Below are 24,701 nucleotides of genomic sequence, written 5' to 3'. Positions count from 1 at the left end.
GATGAAGATTAACGAGATTGTGTGATGTCAAGTAGGCTCATTGTCTTTAGATTGATTGCTGATGGTCTGGATTTGCTTAGCATCAGGGGAGTTTAGAAACAAACAACTAATTTATTATTGATCCCCAAATAATAGTTAAATGCCCAAACTTTTGGAGTTCATGTTGTTTATTTCATTGTTAACAACTGCTGTGTGGCCCCTTTAGAAGTATCCAGTCCATGACATTTTGTACATTTGTGTTGAATCTTAGGGAAAACATGGTCATGTCTTCTTTCTCAGGTAATAAGCATGCCTCAAAATAGTTTTAACTCTGTGAATATCTTTGAATTCAGTTTATTTGGGTACTGTTAGTACTGATGCCTACTATATAACAAGCTCCTAATAAGAACTATTAAATTATAAGCATTATTCCTAGCATATAAACCTAGTTTTCTTGTAGTAGGAAATTGGAAGGACTTCAAAAATTTTACTTTAAGCCATCTATGGAAAAGATTGCCCAATTGAGGAAAATTGTGAAAGTTATGTGGAAGTCTTGAATAATTTGGTTTCAGGATTATTTTCTATTGTTGTGTTAGACTCATGGAGGTAGTAAATTGGCATTAATTTTCCTTACAGTTTTCTGGAAGAGGAAATGTGCTTAATGAACTAAATGAGACATAACATTTTGTTTTCTTACATTGTTGCAAATTGAAGTTGGGTTTTGTTATTTGTTTTGAGATGCAGGCCTGGCTGTGTTGCCCAGGCTGAAGTGCAATGTCTATTCACAGATTGTAAAGTAGTGCAGCCTTGAACCTTTGGACTCAAGCAATCTCCTGCCTCAGCCTCTCAAGTAGCTAAGATTGTAGGTGTGCACCACAGCATCCAGCTTAAAATTTAGTTTTCTAGAAAGTTTATGACATGGGAAAAAGTTAATTAGCAATATTTAGAAATGTCCACAAATAAAAAGCTAAATATACGTATCTTTCAATATTCAAATGACTAGTGTTCCAAAAATACCCTCAGAAGAAAGGCTACAAACGTTTGTTCATTCTCTATTTTTTTCCTTGTTATAACTATTGCTCTTCTAATATTACTCTTCTCAGCTAAGTCAGAACTAAAAAAAGGCGGCAAGGACTAATTGACATTAATAGTTCAAATGAATCATAATTCTTTATTTTCCCAAAAGTATTTAAGGAATGGATGCCAGTTAATCTTTCACATTGTTTATCAAAATGATGTGAAGAGTCTTTGGTGAGCCATAATGAGATCACAACTGAAAAGTGTCCTCTACGGTTGTTTTCCAATTTCAGCTTTACCATCTTTACACAAGACTCTCATAAGTGTTTTTGTTATTGTTGCTGGATTTTTGTTTTGTTTGTTTTTTAAAGCTCCAAGTGTTTTAACTTCTATGGCAGTTATTCTTCTTTATCTTCTATGGCAGCCGCTTACAAGTTTTGACTTTGGGGATAGAGACTTGGGAGAGATCAGAGAAGAGAGACTGGTTAGAGTTTGTATGCATATATGGGTCTTACTTCATTTCGATGTTCATAAGATAAAGACTCTGTATCTCAAGGGTTGGCAAACTATGGCCTTTAGGCCAAATGTGACCCACCATATGGTTTTGCACATCCTATTGTCTAAGAATAGTGTTTACATATTTAAATGATTAGGAAAATAAAAGTGGTTTTTGGCGACATACGAAAATTATATGAAATTCAACTTCCAGTCCCCATAAATAAAGCTTTATTAGAACACAGCCACACTAATTTGATTATGTTTTGTGTATTACTGCTTTTGCACTACTGTAGTGGAGTAGTTACAGTACAGACTTATGGCCTATAAAGCCTAAATTATATACTCTGAACCTTTACAGAAAAAGTTTGCTGACTCTATTTGTCCTTTTAAGGTTTTAGAAGATTAGTAGTCTTTAATGTCTGTTGTTCATCTATGAGCCTCACGTTTTCTTTTTAAAAAAGATTATTTATTTTAATTGACATAAAAATTGTATCTGTAGAGTACAACATGTTGTTTTGATAATTGTGTATACATTGTGGAATGGCTAAATCAAGCTATTTAACGTGCATTACTTCACATACTTCTTATTTTTTTTGTGATGAGGACACTTAAAACCAACTCTCTTAGTAATTTTTAAGTATACAATATATTGTTATTAACGATAGTCACCATGCAGTACAATAGACCTCTTGAACTTATTCCTCCTGTTTAACTGAAGGTTTGTATCCTTTGACCAGTATCTCCCAACTCCCTTAGACCTCCAGACCCTGATAACCACCATTCTACTTTCTGCTTTTATAAGTTCCACTTTTTAAGACTCTACACATAAGCGAGATCATGCACTATTTGCCTTTATTTGTCTGGCTGGCTTATTTCACTTAGCATAATGTCCTCCAGGTTGATCCATGTTATCACAAATGACAGGATTTCCTTTTAATAAAGGTTGAATAGGATTACCTTCTGTATACACACCACATTGTCTTTATCCATTTATTCTTTGATGAATACTTAGGTTGATTCCATGACTTGGATATTGTGAATAAAGCTGCAGTGAACATGGAGTGCAGATGTCTCTTGGACATACTGATTTCATTTCCTTTGGATATATACTCAATAGTGGATTTGCTGGATAATAAGATAGTTTTATTTTAAATTTTTTAGAAACTTCCACACTATTTTCTGTAATATCTGAAGCAATTTGCATTCCTGCCAACAGTATACAAGGGGTCTCTTTTCTCCACATCCTCACCAACATTTATCTTTCATGTTTTTGACAATATCTATTCTAACAGGTATGAAATGGTATCTTATTGTGGTTTTCATTGGCATTTCTCTGATGATTAGTGATGTTGAGCACTTAAAAAATATACCTGTTGGCTATTTGTATGTCTTTTCTGAGAAATGTCTATTCAGGTCTTTGGCCCATTTTTTAATCAGGTCATTTGTTGCTGTTGAGTTCCTTATAAATTTTGGTATTTCAGATTTTAACACCTTATCAGGTTTGGTTTACGAACATATTCTCTCATTTTATAGATTGTCTTTTCACTATGTTGAGTGTTTCCCTTTGCTGTGCAGAGGCCTTTTAGCTTCATGTAATCCCATTTGTCTATTTCTTCTTTTGTTGTCTGTGCTTTTGAGGTCGTGTTCAAAAAATTATTGTCCAGGCCAGTGTCATGGAACATTTTCCCTATAACTTCTTTCAGTAATTTTTCAGTTTTAGCTCTTTATTTGTCTTTAATTCATTTTGAGTTGAATGAGCCACAGAGTTTTTTAAAAGATTGTTTAAAAATGTTTAACACATAAGTTTTCTGAAGATACATTATATTATAAATCATATATGAGTAAAAATTATACTGAACTTAAATATTAGTAGGGAGGCTGAATTAACTTATTTCAAGTATACACCATCCCCTCTTGAAAGTTCTCTTAATCTTCAGTTTTTTAAAATATATTTTCTTCCACTAAATACTTATTTATTTCCACTAAATACTTAGTTTTTTTCCAACTGACTCCCTAAAACCCTTAAATCTACAATTTTTATTACATGAGTAACGTAAATATTTATTCATGGCACCTGAATCTTAAAGTTCCATTGGTTATTAGCTTTTTGTAGTTGTGAGTTGTATGCCCTTTTTAGTATATAGCATCATTGGGATTTTCAGGCTTAGATTTCTAAATTTTGAAAGATTCTGTGTTCAGATATATTTGTTTAGTAAATAATATTTGATATTGTCAACCTGAATTGAAGTATGTTTAATATTAGAGAAAGTAATACCATAATAAAATACATGTTGCTGTCAATACCCAAGGTCTAAAAGAAATTGGTTTTTTCAAGATTAGAGAGGACATAGAAGGCTCCATGGTCTAGATGACCCATCTGATGCATTGACACCTGTTGTAAAATCCCAACCCATGGTTTCTTCATCCTTTGCTTATTCACCCACACTGACGGGGAACTATTAACTCACAAAATAGATCATTTCATTTTTGTGTCAGACTATTAGGAAGTTCTTTAATCTGATGAACCAGCAGCTGTTTGTCTCCCCAAACCTTCTATACATCCACCTGATTTTATTCCAAAATCTGTAAAGAACAGTTTTTAATCCTTCTTCTATATGGTGTTCCTTTATTTTTTAAAGCTGTTAGGTATCTTTACACTTTATCTCACTACCAGTCTTTTGTTTTTCAGGCTTGACATTTTGGATTATTTCATATGCCATTCTTTTTCCGTCTAAAGCATTCGCTTCCTTTTCTTGTCCTTTTCTCTCTGAAGTTGTCACATCCACGAACAAATATATAATGATTGTGTTCTGATCAGTACAGAACTTAGTGAGACTCCTGCTGCCTCTACTCTGAATATCTTGCTTCTACGAATGCATTCCAGGATTTTGCTAGCTTATTTCTTAGATGCACATTGGGATTGCTATTGAATAAAGTCATCAAGAACAACAACAAAGGTGAAAAGCCCAGATCTTTCTTCAAAAGTCTTCTAAATAATAGTTTTCACGCCTTGGGCTTGTGCAGTTAATTGAAGTTTCAGCAAGTGAGGCACAATATATACCAGGTATAGAAGTCACCCTCCAAAATTAGCTCCTCTAAGTTTCTCCTACTTTTCACATGATTCCCAGATATTCTTTTCTTTAAGTCCAAGTAATTTCCCAATTATTTCCATGGCTGTGGCTACAAAGGCTTTAGGCCACAGGAATAGAGGAATTTGTTCTTACTAAATTCATCTTATTAGATTTGATTAATCTTCCCAACTTATCAACTGTGGGATATGTATTTCTTTATTCATTGATACCAAAGGCACTATATATCTTAAATACCAAGAAGAATTTATATAGCTTTCTTTTTAAAACATAGTTTAAAGTATCTAGTTCAAGATCCCCAATCTAGGTGAACCTTGTGGAACATTTAATTGACATGGAGATAATTAGGGGATATTCTGAAGAGTTACCAAAGAGAACTCCTAAAGGGAAACTAGATCATTGAGATTATTTATGGAGGAAGAACAGATGAAAGTAAAATTCTCCTGTTAAGAATAGTATCTGGGTAAAGAAATGCTTTCTGCTTTCTTTGATGGAAATAGACAAAATAAGAGTGAACAGACTTATATTTCAATTTCATTGAAATTCAGATAAATTCATAATTAAGATTTTATTTTATATATACTGTTAAGGTGAAGAGTTCAACACTAATCTAGTTTGAATTCTGTAGATATTTAAAACCAGCTATTTTAGTTTCCTTTTAGTTTAAGACAGTGCTGAAATATGTACTTAATTTTCTGAATACTTTGCTCCTTGTAGCTGCAGTTTCATGAATTTGTGATATTAGACTTACTGTATGAGGAGTTTTGTATTTTTCTTCTTTGAACATTTTGCTTCTAGTCCTTTGGGCATAGACCTTAGAATTTCTGGATGAGGTTTTGGAGAGTGCACAGCATTGGAGAGGAGCTTTTGCATAATGCCAACAGTGTAGCTGAGGAAATGGGTCTTGAGGAAAATGCATTTGACACCTGTAACAGAGGAAAAATATGATAGGGGCTGGAGTGGCTTTTACAGAGTATGATAGAAAAGCTCAAAACTAACAGAAACAAGCAATGGAAGAGTTAAGGCAGACAGACGCTTGCAGAGCTCTTAGTTTCTGATGCTAGCTTTGTTAACAGAGTGTGTATTATTTGAAATAATTTACCCTCACTGAGCATCTGTTTTTGTACCTGTGAAAAATGTACTAGATAATCTTTGACATATTGTTCAAGCTCTACAATTATCTTCTTTTGTGACACAGAGACACAGACAATAATAGAGATTCTCAAGGCTATATAAAAGGATGTTATTTACCAAACAAATTTCTGAGGTTTTTGTTTTTTGTTTTCTGTTTGTTTTGTTTCTTTTTAGGTACCGCTTTCCCAGACTTTCTTGTTATCGTAACATTTATTTCGTCAAACAGATCTTAAAGCAAGCAGATATTATCCAGGTGTGCAAAAGTGATTAACCATGTGATTTTCAGAAAAAAAGGAGAAAAAGCAATCAATCAGCCTTTAAGGCTGTTGTTGTGTAATAAAAACCTTGCTTGACAGTTGAAGAACACCTTAACTTTTTCATTTAAAATTTATTACTCTTTGAAAAAGGAGAACTCGTTAAGCAGCATACTTGCTTCTTTCACAGATGTCTGATTGGCCTGCAATGTTTTGGTTCTATTTAATATACTTCTAACTATTTTTAATGAATATACTTCTAACTATTTTTAATGAATGTAAAAATAATGTTGAGATAGAATAGACATATCTAACTGTATGATTAAAGTTGAATCACTTTTAAATTTGAAAAAGTTTCTTGTCTTCTATTGTTAATGCTCTAGAATCTCATATTTGGGAACTAATGTTCAGTGTAGCCAAAACCTAAATGTGGAGCTATATATTGAATGTTGTAAAGTCATTAGTAGAAGGGCAATTTGGTGGCTAATTTTAAAGTACATAGAGAGTATTAACAATAATGAAGTGTCATTTTGTTCCTGGCATTCTGTGTGTGTGTGTGTGTGTGTGTGTGCGTGTGTGTGTGTGTGGTCAAAAAAGTATCTGAAGGGGCCTGTAATAGAAAACCTAGTTCTTTTATGATATACACAATCTAGTTTGAAATTTTAATGCATTAAATTCATAAAACATGAAGAGTTTAAGCTTTGCAACACTTAATTGATACATGCATCAGAATAAATTTGGAAAACAATGGACCTTCATACGTTTTGACTTCTCTGTTTTCTATTTGATAACTTTGGGATTGCAGTTACTCTTTTTTGACACAAGATGGTGATGTTCACCTGAAATGTTTCCTGAGTACAGGCTCTACTGCGTTTAGAGGCTCCCCCTCATTTATCCAAAGAGCCGCTTAAAGAAATGAATGAAACTGACTTTGCTTTAAGAGATAATAGTTGAACAGAGACAGAGAGTGTGTCCATTTTATAACAGATTTAACAAATAATGATTCAAATTTAAGTGTGGGTTTATGTGAGTTGAGGATTGGGGAACTGAGAGCACTGGGAAAAAGGAAAGTTGGACAGTGGAGAATTAGCAGTCATTAGGTATGCAGTATGCATTAAGTTTATGCTATGTGTTTTACATATAATATCTAGTTAATTTTAGTCAAATATGAGCACCTTACATGTATTTTATGCAATACTAGTGCATTCCTTGTTTAATTGTGCAAGTTTAGAAGTGTGGTGTGTGTTTGTTCTCTCTTAAAAAAATTATGATGTATCATCAGCCAGTGTAGTAGCTTTATTCATAATTTAAGTGATAGTATCTGTTTTGTTTTTAAAAATAAACAAGTTTCTTATATATAGTTAAATATATATTTAACATAGTATCTGGCAATCTCAGTCCTAGGTATTTGCCCAAGAAAAATGAATAAATTGTCCAGCAAAGACCTGTTTGTAATGTTTATAGCAATTTTATTTATAATACCTAAACAACCCAAATGTCTATCTACATGAATGAATAAGTAAGCTGCAACATGTCCATACAGTGAAATACTACTCAGTCATGAAAAGGAACAAATTATTGATATATGCAAAGATGGATAAATCTCAAAAGCATTATGCTAAGTAAAAACAGTCAGATATAAAAGACTATACAATATACTGACATTGTGAGGGTTGCAGGGACAGAAATCAGTTTGGGGATCTGAGGGAGGAAATTCACCACAGAGCAGCAATGGGAACCTTTTTGGAATGGTGTAGATATTCTATATCTTGGCTGTAGTGGTGATTACAGGACTGCATATACAGGGACCCCTCGTTTTATTGTGCTTTATTACAGTTTGCAAGTAGTGTATTTTTTATAAACTGAGTATTTCTGGTAACCCTGCAAGTCCATTGGTGCCATTTTTTCAACAGCTTATGCTCACTTCACATTTTGGTGATTTTTGTAATATTTCAAACTTCCTCATTATACTATATATGTAATCTTGATCTGTGATCAGTGATATTTAACGTTATTATTGTAATTGCTCTAGGACACCATACACCACACCCATGTAAGACAGCAAACCTAATAAATAAATGTTGTGTGTTCTGACTGCTCCAACAGCCAGCCATTTTTCTGTCTCTCTTCCTCTCTTTGGGCCTCCCTACTCCCTGAGACACAACAGTATTGAAATTAGGCCAAAGAATAACCCTACAATGGTTTCCAAATGTTCAGATTAAAAGTAGAGTCTCACATCTGTCACATTAATCAAATGCTAGAAATGATTAAGTTTCATGAGAATGGCATGTCAAAAGCTGAGAGAGGCCAAAAGCTAGGCCTCTTGTACCAAATGTTTAGCCAAGTTGTAAATGTAAAGGAAAAGTTCTTGAAGGAAATTAAAAGTGCTCCTTCAGTGAACACATGAATGATAAGAAAGCAAAACAGCCTTATTGCTGATATGGAGAAAATTTTAGTGATCTGGACAGAAGATCAAACCAACTACAGCAAATCCAGAAAGCCTAATTAAGCCAAAGCCTAATCCAGAGCAAAGCCCTAATGCTCTTCAATTCTGTGAAGGCCGAGAAAGGTCAGGAAGTTGCAGAAGAAAAGTTGGCAGGTAGCAGAACTTGGGTCATGAAGTTTAAGGAAAGAAACTGTCTGTGTAACATAAAAATGTAAAGTGAAGCAGCAAGTGCTGATGTAGAAACTGTAGCCACTTATACAGAAGATCTAGCTAAGATAATGAAGGCGGTTAACTAAACAACAGATTTTTAATGTAGAAAAAACAGCCTTATATTAGAAGAAGATGGTAATCTAGGACTTCTGTACCTAGAGAGGAGAAATTAATGCCTGGCTTCATGCTTCAAAGGACAGGGTGACTCTTCTGTTAGGGGCTAATGCAGCTGGTGACTTTATGTGGAAGCCAGTGTTCATTTACCATTCTGAAAATCCTAGGGTCCTGAACAGTTTTGTTAAGTCTACTCTGCCTGTGCTCTATCAACGGAACAACAAAGCTGGTTGACAGCACATCTGTTTACGGCACAGTTTTCTCAATATTTTAAGCTCACTGTTGAGACCTACTGCTGAGGGAAAAAAAATTCCTTTTGAGATGTTACTGTTCACTGACAATGCACATAGTTACCCAAGGCTCTGATGGAAATGCACAAGAATTAATGTTTTTGTGTCTGCTAAAACAGTATCTATTCTGCAGCCTCTGGATCAAGGAGTAATACTGACTTTCAAGTCTTATGATATAAGAAATAAATTTTGTAAGGCTATTGCTGCCATAATAGTGGATATGGGCTAAGTAAACCTCCTTGAAAGGAGTCACCATTCTAGATGCCATGAAGATCATTCATGATTTATGGGAGGAGGTGAAAATATGTCACCTTTAGCAGGAGTTTAGAAGTTGATTCCAGCCCTCATGGATAACTTTGATGGCTTCAAGACATCAGTGGAGGAAGTAACTACAGATAAGGTAGATATAGCAAAAGAGCTAGAATTAGAAGTGGAGTCTGAAGATGGGACTGAATTGCTGCAATCTTACGATCAAATTAGAATGGGTGAGGAGTTGCTTCTTATGACTTAGCAAATTAAGTGATTTTTTTGAGATGGAATCTACTCTTGGTGAAGATGCTGTGAATATTGTTGAAATGGTAACCAAGGATTTAGAATATTTTATAAGTTTAGTTGATAAAACAGCAGGGTTTGAGAGGATTGATTCCAGCTTTAAAAGAAGTTCTACTGGCCGGGTGTTGTGGCTCACGCCTGTAATCCCAGCACTTTGGGAGGCCGAGGCGGGCAGATCACGAGGTTAGGAGATCGAGACCATTCTGGCTAACATGGTGAAACGCCGTCTCTACTAAAAATACAAAAAATTAGCCGGGCGTGGTGGCAGGCGCCTGTAGTCCCAGCTACTCGGGAGGCTGAGGCAGGAGAATGGTGTGAACCCCGGAGGCGGAGCTTGCAGTGAGCCAAGCCGAGATCGCGCCACTGCACTCCAGTCTGGGAGACACAGCGAGACTCTGTCTCAAAAAAAAAAAAAGAAAATTCTACTGTGGTTTACCCTATCAAATAACATCACATGCTACAAAGATATCTTTCATGAAAGGAAGAGTCAGTTGATGTGGCACACTTTATTGTTGTCTTTTTTTTAGAAATTGCCACAGCCACCCCAGCCTGCAGCAACCACCACTCTGATAAGTTAGCTGTCATCAACATCAAGGCAAGACCTTCCACCAGCAAAAAGATTATAACTTGCTGAAGGCTTAGATAATCATTTGCATTTTTAGCAATAAAGGATTTTTAAATTAAGGTGTATACTTTTTTTTCTCCCAGACATAATGGTATGCATACTTAGTAGACTATCATATACTGTAAACATAACTTTTATATGTATTGGTAAATTAAAAAATTCTTGTCACTTGCTTTATTGTGATATTAGCTTTATTGCGATATTAGCTTTATTGTAGTGGTCTGGAACTGAACCTGCAGTATCTTGGAGGTATGCCTGTATTTGTCAGAACCCTTCTAGCTGTAAAAGTAAAGAGACTGAATTTTACAATATGTGGGGTATACCCTAATCCTGGCCATTAAAAAACCACACTAAAAAAATTGTTTAATTCGGAACACAAAGGAAAATGTCAGCTTTATATTTCAGCAACAGTTTCTTTTCACTTGGAGGTAAGGCTTCCTGCTTCTCAGCTCTTTTACCAGCCTTTGACTATCTTTTACAACCCATTTACACAGACCTGCATTGTTATTGCCTCAGTGGGCTCAGGACTACCTCAGCAAAGAAAGGGGCTTGGAGTGTTGCTTCACCAGCCGGAAACCTCCGTGGCCAGTGGCGCCTTCTGCCTGAATACTGCTCACACCCACTGAGCTCGTCCTGCCCACTTGGCCCAGCAGGCTGCACTCCGCTCGTGCTACTGGCCTGGATCCCACACCTGCCAAGGATGAGCCAGGCATGGAGCGGTGAGGGTTATGTGGGCGAGTGAGCCCAGGTTCTGGCCACTGTGCACAGCCAGGCACACAAGCTGCTGCATGGGGTGGGCAGTTCCAGGCACTGATAACAGTTGCTGGCTCCATGTAAGGCTGTGGCTGGACCAGATGTACCACGCACAGCTTCCACTGTGTGCACCCGTGACTGGATTAGGGGAACGCAGTGGTGCCCAGAAGCTTGGAGAAGCCAGGAACCAGAGCCCTAAAGAGATGTCACAGTCCTGCCTCAGGGAGCCCCTAGGTCTGGGCTCCCCAAAGGGCTGCAACTCTTCTCTCCTTCCCATCATGCTCAATGTGGCAAGTCAGGGTAGGGAGTGTGTTTCAGCCCTGTTTGTGTTACTGCTCTTTCACTCCCTCCATTTGGTGGGTCCTGACTTCTTGTCCCACGTCCAGGACCAGTGAGGGATGTGGACAACTGGAGGGTGAGCAAGGTGGAAAGGAGCTTAATTGAACAACAGAACAGCTCTCAGGAGACCCAACATAGGTAGCTCCTTTCTGTAGCTGGTAGTCCTGAAGTCTGTCCAAGTCTGGCTGAGTTCAGGGGATTTTATGGGCTCAGAAGGGACAAAGTCCCTGCTGATTGGTCCATGGGTGGCCATGGGCAGGCCCAGTGAAAGCCCCTAAGTTCTCACTCTGGGCCGAGGACGCCACATGGATCTGGCAGTCCAGCCCCCAGGCTTCAGGCTGGCCCTGCCTTGAAGGTGGGGTTTCACCAGGGACCCGCCGCTTTCCACCCAGGAGCCTTTCTGCCTCCTGTCGCCAAGAACGTGCCATTCATGGCCCCCAGGCTCTTTGTGCAAAGGGGTGCCCAAAGGCCTATGGCGAACCACCCTCAGCCCTCCTTAGCCTCCCTCCCATGCTCACCAGTGCCCAAAGTCCAGAGGGGTTCAAAGTGGCTGGGAGCTGACATCTCAGTGTGTCCCGGAGCACAAGCACATCCAGCTGAGTTGTGAGAGCACCCAGGCTTGGCCACAACTTTGCTCCGCCCAGAGCCTGCGCCACAATCAGGGAGTGGCCAGGGAGCAGGAGCAGGCGCTTCAGAGCCTGTCGGGGCAGGAGGGCTTTCCAGGACCCCAAGAAGGCATGGGTCCAGAGCCACGGCTGGACGGCTGCAGTTAGCCCCGCCCTCCCAGCTCAGTAGGGGCCAGGGCTCCTGTCTGTTCCCAGCCCTGCCGGCTTGGCGGAGCTTACAGCTCTAGCCGCACCTACCCTGTGCGGCTGGCATCTTCACAGCGGCTGCTGCAGACGGGTCACTGCTGCCATCATTACTCCCAAGTTTCGGGGCAGAAATAAGTAGAATTTTAGTGCTGGAAAGATTCTTAGAGTGATTTCTTAATGAAAATTTGACTGGCAAACTAGATATTTTACATGTAAATCTTTTAGAGAATTTATTCAGCAACAAAAATCAGTTTGTTATGTGTATATTGGCAGTTTCTAATCTGATTTTCATAATTAAATATAACTAAAATTATGAAAATGTACTAAAAAAAAAAAAAAAGCTAGATTATGCTCCTGTCTCCTAGAAGGGACAGTGCAGGTAAACCAGACCAGTGCCTTGTATCAATAATTATGTTTCATACCAAGTAATAATGTTTACCTTTTTGTTATGCCAGTAAAATTTATGGCCTAAAAGTTACATGTTGTTTCTGTTTACATGGAGATATTTGATGACAGACTTATTCAGAGGTATGTTTTGTTATGGAAAAGACAATGATAAGCCAGTTGTAAAACTGGAGCCTTTTGAAAGTCTTCATTCCGCAACTTCTTTTTTTTTTGTATTAGAGAACAAAACAGAATATTTGTAATAGGATTTTTTTAAAGTGTAGTATATTCTACCCAAGTAGAAAGTTGAAGAAAATAGAATGCTAATGTTTGGAGAAGGTGAGCAAAATTGTATTTCTATGAATGTTTAGGATATTTTGGGAATTTCTAAGAGTTCAGCCTTTTTAATTCTATATTTTGGGGCTTAACACATTTTAAAAAAAATAAAATATATGTGATTTTTTTAGAGACTAGTAGAGGCCTGACATTTTGAGTTTAATAACTTTATGAGGTTTATTCTTAAATTCTGTATCAGACTTAATGTCTTTGAATTGTGTATGTAATATTTTGATGTCCTTTTGCTGTTGCATTTATAAACCAGAATTCAGTCTTTGATGTTTGCATCATATTACTAAGTGATTTGGGTAAAGACAGAGGGGAAAAAGAAAAAGAGGGAAGAAGGGGGAGGGTAGAGGGAGATTGAAGTGGTATATGTGTGTGGGTTGTTGTATTTATGTTTTATCTTTGCTTGTTAGACAATTAGAATTGAAGTTAAACACTAGGAAATAGATGATAAGTTTATCTCTATACTCCCAAGAAAATTTAACATTAGAATTAAGGCATTTAGCTAAACTAAGCCAAGATTGGAAAACTGCTGTGTTCTATGCCTGTGTTTAGAAATAAAGTTTTATTGAAACACAGCCACATTCATTTTCTGTTGTGAGTGCTTTCATGCTGCAATGGGAGAGTTGAATAGTGCTACATAGACTGTATGGCTCACAAACTGAAAATATGTACCATCTGCCCCTTTATTACTAATTATAATATGGCTTATAGGAAGCTATTAGTAATTATTAGAACTAGGAAATACTCATATGATAAATCTGTCTTATCTGAAGCAATAATAATACTGAGCCTCGTAGGAAAAGATTATATCAATCATCTAACACTGTAGGTGCTACAAGTGTTTTCTCATTCTGATTCTCCTTACCTCCTTTTATGCTACTCAGCTGTTTTTTTCTGTAGTGCTTATTAGTGTAGTGTAGTGAATATTATTACCACATAGTTTACTTATACAAAGTGTTTATTATCATCTCACATTGCTCTAATGCAAGGGAAGCATTTTTGTCTATTTTGAGCAAGGATTTTTGTCATATTTACTGGTATTTTTAGGTACCTGGAACACATAGTAGCAGTTAGTATGAAATAAACCTGCCGTCTTATTAACTATATTAATCAATTTAGAAAGCATCAGCTTTTCACTTGCTGGCTATATTTTGCCAATTCAAAATGCAAATAATTTGCTGAGCTAAATGGTATATCTTTTAATTCGTTTTCTCTGTTCTTCATTGAGCAAGTTACTATTTTCTATTTTTAACTCCTCACTTTATCACTAGCTACATGTAGTTTTTTCTTGGGGGTGATATGTGTTTAGTAGAAGGTAGTTCAGTAATATATTTACTGAATAGCAAAATGAACACTAAGATTAAAGCTCATGTTAACTACTTTGATGGCCTTGAGGAAGTAATGCTGAGAGTTTAATCACTATTAAGTAATTAAGAATCATTTCTCATAAAAGTTCTCTTCCTTCCAGTTATATTCATGACTGTGTTTTGGTGATAGTTGATTGCCCTGCTTACATAGTTGCAAAATTGGTAAGGAGAACAGTATTCTGCAGCCAAGTTTCCATGAGTTGATATTTCACATTCACATTCGTGACCTAAACGTGTATTCTGGCAGACAGTGAGGAAAGCCAAATGTTCTTGTAAGCAGCAAGGATTTTCTTCATGGAAAACAAAGAAGTAAAAATGTAATCCAAGCAAAACTATCATGTAGATACTGAATTTTATAGGTATATCTATAGAAAATTAATATTTGCTTTTATACATTTTATTACAAGTTTATTTTGTTAGGTATTATATTTGAAGTAAAAATACAAAATTGAATACATAAAGGGAAATCAGAAAAACCCAGAAATATAATAACAATTATTATATACTAAGATAATAAGAATTATTACCATTTTTATTTGAGCATATACACTATACCAGGCACAGCACAGTGTGCTTTATGTACATAATCTGTAGCTCTCCTAACAACCCTGCAAAGTAGTACCTCTGTTTACATTTTGAAGATGAGAAAATTACTACTCAAAGAGATTAAATAGCTTGCCATGATTCAGAAACTAGTAAGTAATGAAGGCAGTACAGTAAGGCAGGACTTTCTGTCTCCCCAGATACCTTATTCTTTATCCCGTAGCATGTCATTTTTCTCCAGTGCTGTCATGATGTGTCATCAGGTGACTATACTTTTTAATCCATACTTTATTTAAAAATTTTATGTGTTAGAAAACTTACACTCTAGACATTTAAAATTTAAAATTTCATAACATAGTATGCTTCTGAATAACCTGAGAAGAATGTTATACAAAAGGAAATGGCTTGCTGATTCCATGGAGTAATAAATGCCTACCTGTTTTCATTTTGAAGTTAAAGCGATTGCTTCTGATTTTAAGCCAACATGTATTTTTTTTTTTCATTTTATCTTTCTCAGCTTTATAACATGTATTTGGCCTTATACAGCTGTGAAAATTGATCATACAAATTGGTTTGAGCATATGTGACCTATGAACACTTGTATTCTGACTTAGAGGAGAGTTTTATATTTTCTGGGCAGCATAGAGCCATACATTTTTGGACACCCCTCGTATTTTACATTTAATAGAATGATGAAAACGATTCATTAAGCCTTTCTTTGATGAAAGACAGAAACCACAGAGCAATGAAGGTATTGGCATTTCTGATAAAGTGTATATATTAAAGTCTTACGGTAGCCTATGACAAAGAGCTTGTTTGGAAAAATTGAGAGATTCAAGTTTTGTATTATACGTAAGTTTTGTCACTTCATCAAATGCCTCCCTTTCTTTTTTTTCTTTTTTTTTTGTTTCTGAGATAGAGTCTCGCTCTGTCACCCAGGCTGGAGTGCAGTGGCCCAATCTCCACTCAGTGCAAGCTCCGCCCCCCAGGTTCATGCCATTCTCCTGCCTCAGCCTCCCCAGTAGCTGGGACTATAGGCGCTGCCTCCTTTTCTATGTCTTATCACAAATTTATTTTTTTCCCTTTAATAGTAGATCAAATATAGATAGCCAGGAAAGACTAAAAGATCAGTTATGGTAATATAGTGAAGATGTTTCATTCATACTTAAATATTATACAAGTATTAGTTTTGTATTATACTTATTATTATTATTATTTTGAGACAGAGACTTGCTCGGTCGCCCAGGACGGGGTGCAATGGCACGATCTCCATTCATTGCAACCTCTGCCTTCTGGGTTCAAGCAATTCTTCTGCCTCAGCCTTCCAAGTAGCTGGGATTACAGGCGCATGCCAATTTTTGTATTTTTGTAAAGACAGAGGGTTTCATCATGTTGGGCAGGCTGGTCTTGAACTCCTGACCTCGGGTGATCCGCCCGCCTCGGCCTCCCAAAGTGCTGGGATTACAGGCGTGAGCCACCGCACCTGGCTATACTTATTATTTTAGAAGAACTTTATGAACACTATTAATACCAAAAATTGCCTTAAATTATTATCTATTGAATGAATATTTGACTGGCTGACTGAATGAATGCATACATTCAGAACTCTGGAATCCAAAATCTTGTAGAGCCTCCCTTTGAGTGGAAATTCCTCTTCCTTGATTTTAGAAATGTTAAATTAAAAGATAGCTTAATATTGGTATTGTTACTTTCTATAATTGTCAAAAAGAAGTTATAGTGTCCTCCTAAAGACAAATAAGGAGATAAAGAAAAACAAAAATAATTGAGTTAAATTGTTAATTTTTGTTTGTTGTATGTGTTCCTGAAATCCTTGAGATTAAAATTCAAGCAGGGATGCAGTCTTCTTTTGAGTTACATGTTAGAGTCTGTGACATTAGCATTCTCTATCTCAAACAGTAATGCTGCCAAAATGGTTCTTGATTTAAGGATGTGATTTCTTTTATAGTCAGTATTTTTTAACATATCACATTTGAGTCTTGTAAAACTTAACTGCTTCCTTCTTTCACATATCAGTTTCTCTTCCATCAGAGAGAATAGTGATATGGAATCATTTTGTCTGAATGGTTGGCTAAAAGTACAAAGTGTAGAAGGTAGAAACTTAAATACAGGATAATGAATTTTTTTTATATCTGATTCCCAAGCATTAACATTTTTTTTTTCTGTTTCCACACCACAAAAACTTCTTCCAAAAGTATCCACAGGCACAGAAGCTCTGTTTAGATTTTTCCTATGTGCTTTCTTTTCTTGATATTTTGATTTTTTTCCAAAATGAGTTTGCTGTTTAATTTCGATGAAGTAAATATCTATATAAAATCTGAAGATTTTTATTTCTTGGATTTGGAGGGTAATTTGAATGTTAGATTTTAAAGGCTTATACTTAAGATGGCCATTAGTAGTTAAATCTGTTTTGTAACTAATCTAGTGTAATTTGGTTAATAGAGGTCAGTATGGAGTCATTCATATATTTATATTTCCTGTTTCATATGTTTATAAATATTTGATGAATATCATTGGCTTTTTTCCTCCAATGTGTTTGGATTCAAGGAATTAAGGGTCTATATAAATACTTATTTTTCTGTGTGTGCATTTTCTTGTGTTTGTTTTCATTGGTTTTGAGTTTGACTTAATATACACATGTGCATTGAAAAAGATGATCTTTCCAAAAGCTTGCTTGGGATCTGTGCTAGGAGGATGATTTAGATGGATGGAGAGGGTTGCTTGCTTTACTACTTATTTTCCCAGACAAATCCATGGAGACAGGTTGCTAATAGGATAGGAGAAAAACAACAAAAACAAATACAGCTTTTTGGTCTGGAACTGAATTGTATTATCTGTACTGTCAGTTAGAGCCTTTGCTTACTTACCCAGACAATCTCTACAGGGATTAAAGCTTCCTCCTGCATTACTGATAACTTTCAGTATGCTGAAGCCTCATATCCAATTAATATTAAAAAAAAAAAAATCTGGCTGTAAATGGTTGTAAAATCCTCACCAGTTCAACCTTTAATGAGAGTGATTGTGCTGATTACTCAAACAAGATTATCAATAATTAAAGGAATAGCGATCACTTGGATTTTATTTTCAGTTTTCATATGTAAATCCTTGCACCCCTTCCCCAAGGTTGGGCCTGATTTTGTTATGGGATCTTTGGTGTGTTGCTTTTCTAACCAGCAACCTTTGTGGCCAGTGGAGCCTTTGCCTGAGTTCTCATCCTGCATCTACAAAGAATGAGGTACATAGACAAGTGGAGGGTGAGCAAGATGAAGAGGAGCTTTATTGAGTGTTAGAACAGCTCAGAAGAGACCTGCAGTGGGTAGCTCCTCTCTGTAGGGAGGTCATCTCGTTGAGTGTTCAACTCTCAGCAGAGAGGAGGCCGGAGTGGGTAACTCCTCTCTGCAGGCAGGTTGTCCCGACGAGTGTTCAGCTCTTAGCAGAGAGGGTAACTCCTCTCTGCTGCTGGTCATCCTGTTGTCTGCCACTCTCAGCAGAGAGGAGGTCCTGGAGAGGGTAGACTTCTCTCTGATGCTGATCATCCTGACCTCAGCAGCTCTCAGCAGAGAGGGTAGCTCTTCTCTGCAGCCAGTCCTTCCACTGGCTCTCTGCTCTGCTCTGGCTGAGTCCAGGGCTTTTATGAGCCTCAGAGGGGAGGAAATGTGCATGCTGATTGGTCCATAGGACTGTGGTAAAGGCACCACAAGTCCCCACTCTGGTCTGCAGGACTGGCAGCCTGGCCCCCAGCCTAGAGGCCTTCCCTGGCCTGAAGGTGGGGCCTCACCAGGGACCTGCCCCTTTCAGCCCAGGAACCTGTCCGTGTCCCACTGCTGCCCGTCACACCCAGGCTGCTCACACCCATGCCAAGGAGCACCCACGGGCCAGCCCAGAGCCTCACTCAGCCCCATCTTGGCCTCCCTCTCCCATTTGGCATCCATAGTCCAGAAGGGCCAAGGTGGCAGGAGCCTGGCCTGTCAGCACTGCCTGGAGCAGCACACACCCGGCCAGGCCACAACAACGCTGGGACTGGGGAGAGGCCAGGCAGTGGGAGCAGACACCCCTGAGCCTGCTGATGATGGGGGACCCTCCTGGGTACTCGAGAGCACCGGGAGGCCCAGGCCCACAGCCACAACCCAGGCGACTGCAGCTGTGCCTGAGGAGCTCTCACCCTTCCAACTCGTAAGGGGCAGAGCTCTCACCAGTCCCTGGTTCTGCAGAGTATGCAGCCTTGACCGTGCCCCTTCTCTGCATCTCCCACAGTGGTAGCAGGTGAGGTGCAGGTGGCACAGTGGCCCTGGCCAACCCAGCACAAACCTGACGCTCCCAGGGCTAGTCCTGTGAGTCCTAGTGGCGGCACCTTTGGCCAGGTGCTTGTGGGCTATCAGGACATGGTAGGGAGCGAGGTCAAGGCTGCATTAGAGGCTCCGAGTCTGGTAGCAGATCCTGCCTGACTGTGCGAGGGTGGAGGTGGCACAGCCCACCTTGGGGACATGGGGCACAGGAGACTGTTGCCACTGCTGCTCTCACAGCTGCTTCCACTGTCCTGTCTACCTCCTTGCAGCCTGGAGCAGGGCTCCAGGCCATCAGTGGGCTGGGCTAGCATCCAAGGCCGGGATGACATTGCCACAAGTGGACCTGGCTCTTGGTGGCGGCCTGGGGCTCCTTCTCGCGCAGCTTGAGACCCTGCCAGGGGGACACCTCTGGGAGCGGATTGCGGGCCCCAAACCCAGTCGTCGGGAGCGCCAGGCTGGACAGTCACTCGGACGCGGGGTGAATCCTGGGGATGCAGCCTCAGTGGCCCCCGCTGAGCCTCCTGCCGAGGTGCAGTAACTTGGAGCCGCCAGCAGGGTGGGCGCGGCAGCAGAGTTGCTTGCCAGGTTTGGGAAGCGGGCGCCACTCCCACTTTCTACCCCACACCTCTGAAGTACGGCCCCAGAGTGCGTTCAGGCCCAGCCCCCTTCACTCTTTGTGCAACCGCAGCACCCCTGGGTCCCGCTCTGCCTTGGGACCCCTCTATGCCAGACCGTGCTCTTCCCCCGTCTGCAGGTAGCTCGGCCCGGCCCTACCTCAGTGGCTCCCAGGGTTGAGGTTCCAGGGCAGCAGGCCCCAGGTACCGTTCGCCTCGGAGTCCACCTGAGGATCCACAGCTTGCACCCCGACCCGCACCCACACCCGCGCCCCACCACAGCCGGCCCCGGCTGCCAAAGTGGCAGTAACTACTTTGGATGGCCCGCTGCTGCCATCAGTTTGAATGGTTTATGTTTTGCCGTCCTTGTTAGTTGAGAAGAAAAACATGGATGTATGGATGTACAGTGATGGATGTATGGATGTACAGTGATGGATGCACTAGCAGCTTAAGAGTCATTTTGAAGACTTTTTTTTTTTTTTTTTAATTTTTTGAGACAGAGTCTTGTTCCATCCCCCAGGCTGGAGTTCAGTGGGGCAGTCGCGGCTCACTGCAGCCTTGACCTCATGGGCTCAAGCGATCTTCCTGCCTTAGCCACCCAAGTAGCTGGGACTACAGGCAGGTGCCACCACTCCCAGCTAATTTTTAAATTTTTTGTAAAGACAGGGTCTTGCTTTGTTGCACAAGCTGGTCTCCAGTTCCCGGGCTCTCGCAGTCCTCCTGGCTTGACCTCCCAAAGTGCCCCCACACCCAGGCTATTTTGAGGACATTTCCCTTTTAAGAAAAGTTATAAGTATTTTGACCCTGCATGAAAGTTTGGAATGATGGAATCATAGAAACAAAAGCAACAGAAAGCCTCAAAAGATTTTTTAAACCAAACAAAAATTATTGGAAGCAGCTTTTACCTCAAGCAGTGAATGAGCTACACAGAAAGTTGATTTTTCTTTTCTTAATGATTTCTAGTAATGGAGATTTTACAGCTTATTCTTCTCAACCTCCCTCCAGGTCAGTTTTGGTTGTTATAGCTGGAGGAATGATACTGGCATCCAGTGGGTAGAGGTAGGGATGTTACCAGACCTCCTATAATGCACAGGAAAACCCTTCCTGTCCCACAACGAAACATTATTAGCCCAAGTAATGCTGAGATTGAGAAACCCTGCTGTAAAGTGTGGATTTTTATCTTGATGGGAGTTTTTCCAAGTAGCTACATTGCTGTTTACAATGCTTTATAAATAAAGGGAGATTTTGTTTTGTTTGTTTAATAACAAACAAAATAAGATAAGAGGTAATAAGAGGTAAAAGAGGCTTTAGACACAGATTTTGGGATTTATAGATGCAATAAACACATAAATACAAACAGTCTTCAAAAAATGTTCATGGAGACAGTATGGTGATCTTGTGATACAGGGAAATGGAAAACATTTTATTATAGAAGAACATGAGAAATTAGTATTTTTTTTACTCTTTCATGGACATGAAATGAAACTTCTGCTTTGTAGGTGTTGGTGTTGTACAGAATTATTTCTGTATTTGTGAATTAAATCATTTAATTAAAAAAGTAATCACAATATCCAAAAATCAATTATATTGGTAGAACATTCAAGAGCCTGAAGCTCTGGATTCATTTCCCATTTGTGACTGTAGTTAATTTATTTAATATCCAAGCCTCAGTTAACACATCTGAAAAGTAAGGTAGTTTTTATAAACTTGTCAGATGGGCATAAGTTAATTTGTATTTGATAATTTGTATTGACACTAAACTGTTATCAGTTGTTAAAAGAACTGTTCAGTCTTTATTTGATTGCTGAACTTCAGTGTAAGGAGTAGGTGTTTCTTTGTTCATTTCATAAAGGAAGCTCTTGAACCTTTGTTTTCAAGCATTGTCTGCTCAGTCACAATAATTTGCAGTGCAAGGATGTATATATAACCACACATGTATAAACACAAACATGCCTAGTGACTTGATGGTAGAGAAGTTAAGGATTTACAAAATGTGTTTACATTGCTTTCCAGAGATTGAGGTTGAGGTTTTTGGAACCTGGCATGCTGATAGGACCCATTATGGAACCATAATCATGTGGATTTAGCACATGAGATAGAGCATATAACCTATAAACATATTTAATGATACTCTCCGTTGTGCTACAACAGAAACAGACATTGGAAAGTAAATGTAAATGATCTTATTCCCACTCTTAAAAATTTGCAATTGATTTTATTTTTTAAATGATTATGTTGTCTGCCATGCTACCCACAGTCCATTAACTAAATGGATGCATGTTGTTGAAAAGTTCTGCTTTCTGTAAAGGAGGAGAGGGAGAAAAAAAAACACAGGTTGGAGTCACAAATCATAGCAAGTCACTTTACCTTTGTTTCCATGCTTAAGAAGTTGTCTCTTTGGTGGAGACAGACGAGATCTGTATTCTATCCCACCAAAAGTCCTTAGGGTTATTTAAAAAAATTTGTTTTTAATTAAGGGACCATCGGGGCCACACAACTAATATAGACAAGAAATTGGGTCTCAGATGGAGGTGGAAACGGTGGAGTTTGATGATCTTTTAGAGATTGCAGTGTATGAAATAAATTGTTTCATTTATAAATGGAAGCAAAGCAATAAACTTCATGTTATTCTATATACAACTTTAATTACTGTTTCTTTCATTTTTTAAAAGATATTTTGTTAAGATGGTATTTTGAATTGGTAACATGTATATAATTCAGAGATCAAAACTGTATAGAAAGATATACATATACATGGTAATACCTTGTTCCTTCTACCTCTGCAGCCCAACCTTATCTTTTCCACCTTACTTTTGTTAGTCTCTTGTTTCTTCTTCCAATTTTTTAACACAAACAAAATATATATATATGCATATATATATATGTTTTCAATGCCCATTGGTATTTTCAATACCCAATACCTATATATATATATATATATATATATGTTTTCAATACCCATTTCTCCCAGATATATACAATGAAGGAAACTATGTATACCCTTCACTACTTTGCTTTTTTGATTTAACTGTTTCTTGAGGATAATTTTCTCTCAGTAAATGGACATTTTCCTCATCCTTTTGAAGGATGCATGGATGAAGAACTACCATAGTTATTCAACCAGTCCCTTATTTTATGGACTCTTAGGCTATTGTCAGTCTTTTGCCACTACTACAGTACTACAAAGAGTAATCTTGTCCAGGTGTCATTTGGTACTTGTGCAGGTTTGTTGTAAAAGTGGGATTGTTGTGTTATGGGTAAATACATTTGTAATTATGTTAGATATTATCGTATTTCCTTTTATGATGATTCTACCATTTTTTACTTTCACCAGTAATTTTGAATGTGTTGGGGTTTCCAGGTTGGTATCAGTAGTTAGTAGTTAATTTAAAAGGGTAAGTAAACTACAAACCACTGCTTTATTTCACTGCTCAGTGAAATAAAAGAGGACACAAACAAATGGAAGAACATACCATGTTCGTGGATAGGAAGAATCAATATTGTGAAAATGGCCATACTGCCCAGGGTAATTTATAGATTCAGTGCCATCCCCATTAAGCTACTAATGACCTTCTTCACAAAATTGGAAAAAACTGCTTTAAAGTTCATGTGGAACCAAAAAAGACCCCGCATTGCCAAGACAATCCTAAGCCAAAAGAACAAAGCTGACTTCAAGCTATACTATAAGGCTACAGTAACCAAAACATCATGGTACTGGTACCAAAACAGAGATATAGACCAATGGAACAGAAGAGAGCCATCAGAAATAATACCACACATCTACAACCATCTGATCTTTGACAAACCTGACAAAAACAAGAAATGGGTAAAGGATTCCCTATTTAATAAATGGTGCTAGGAAAATTGGCTAGCCATAAGTAGAAAGCTGAAACTGGATCCTTTCCTTACTCCTTATATGAAAATTAATTCAAGATGGATTACAGACTTAAATGTTAGACCTAAAACCATAAAAACCCTAGAAGAAAACCTAGGTAATACCATTCAGGACATAGGCATGGTCAAGGACTTCATGTCTAAAACACCAAAAGCAACGGCAACAAAAGCCCACATTGACAAATGGGATCTAATTAAACTAAAGAGCTTCTGCACAGCAAAAGAAACTACCATCAGAGAGAACAGGCAACCTACAGAATGGGAGAATATTTTTGCAATCTACTCATCTGACAAAGGGCTAATATCCAGACCTATAAAGAACTCAATCAAATTTGTAAGAAATAAAACAACCCCACCAAAAAGTGGGCAAAGGGTATGAATAGACACTTCTCAAAAAAAGACATTCATACAGCCAACAGACACGTGAAAAAATGTTTATCATCACTCGCCATCAGAGAAATGCAAATCAAAACCGCAATGAGATACCATCTCACACCAGTTAGAATGGCAATCATTAAAAAAATCAGGAAACAACAGGTGCTGGAGAGGATGTGGAGAAATCGGAACGCTTTTACACTGTTGGTGGGACTGTAAACTAGTTCAAGCATTGTGGAAAACAGTGTGGCAATTCCTCAAGGATCTAGAACTAGAAATACCATTTGACCCAGCCATCCCATTACTGGGGATATACCCAAAGGATTATAAGTCATGCTGCTATAAAGACACATGCACACGTATGTTTATTGCGGCACTATTCACAATAGCAAAGACTTGGAATCAACCGAAATGTCCATCAGTGACAGACTGGATTAAGAAAATGTAGCCCATATACACCATGGAATACTATGCAGCCATAAAAAAGGATGAGTTCATGTCCTTTGTAGGGACATGGATGCAGCTGGAAACCATCATTCTTAGCAAACTATCGCAAGAACAGAAAACCAAATACCGCATGTTCTCACTCATAGGTGGGAATTGAACAATGAGATCACTTGGACACAGGAAGGGGAGCATCACACACCGGGTCCTATTGTGGGGAGGGGGTAGAGGGGAGGGATAGCATTAGGAGATATACCTAATGTAAATGACGAGTTAATGGGTGCAGCACACCAACATGGCACATGTATATATATGTAAC

General features: G+C 38.4%; 1 protein-coding gene across 2 annotated transcripts in view; it reads left to right on the top strand.

Moving 5' to 3' along the window:
• The window catches only part of SPATA5 (spermatogenesis associated 5), a 362,495-nt gene that overhangs the window by 145,503 nt on the left and 192,291 nt on the right, over positions 1-24,701 (top strand). The window contains exon 15 of one of the 2 annotated variants that reach the window (XM_011978252.1): positions 5,892-6,001. The exons of the other annotated variant lie outside the window; for it this stretch is intronic. Coding sequence (XP_011833642.1) covers positions 5,892-5,924 — 33 coding nt within the window. The 3' untranslated portion in view covers positions 5,925-6,001. Of the gene's footprint in view, positions 1-5,891; positions 6,002-24,701 lie in introns of those variants that run through there. 2 annotated transcript variants of the gene reach the window in all.

Source organism: Mandrillus leucophaeus, unplaced genomic scaffold (assembly GCF_000951045.1).
Source record: "Mandrillus leucophaeus isolate KB7577 unplaced genomic scaffold, Mleu.le_1.0 Scaffold191, whole genome shotgun sequence".
Classification (NCBI taxonomy): Eukaryota; Metazoa; Chordata; class Mammalia; order Primates; family Cercopithecidae; genus Mandrillus; species Mandrillus leucophaeus.
The sequence above is the reverse complement of the archived record's forward strand: the minus strand, read 5'-3'. Positions and strand labels throughout refer to the sequence as shown.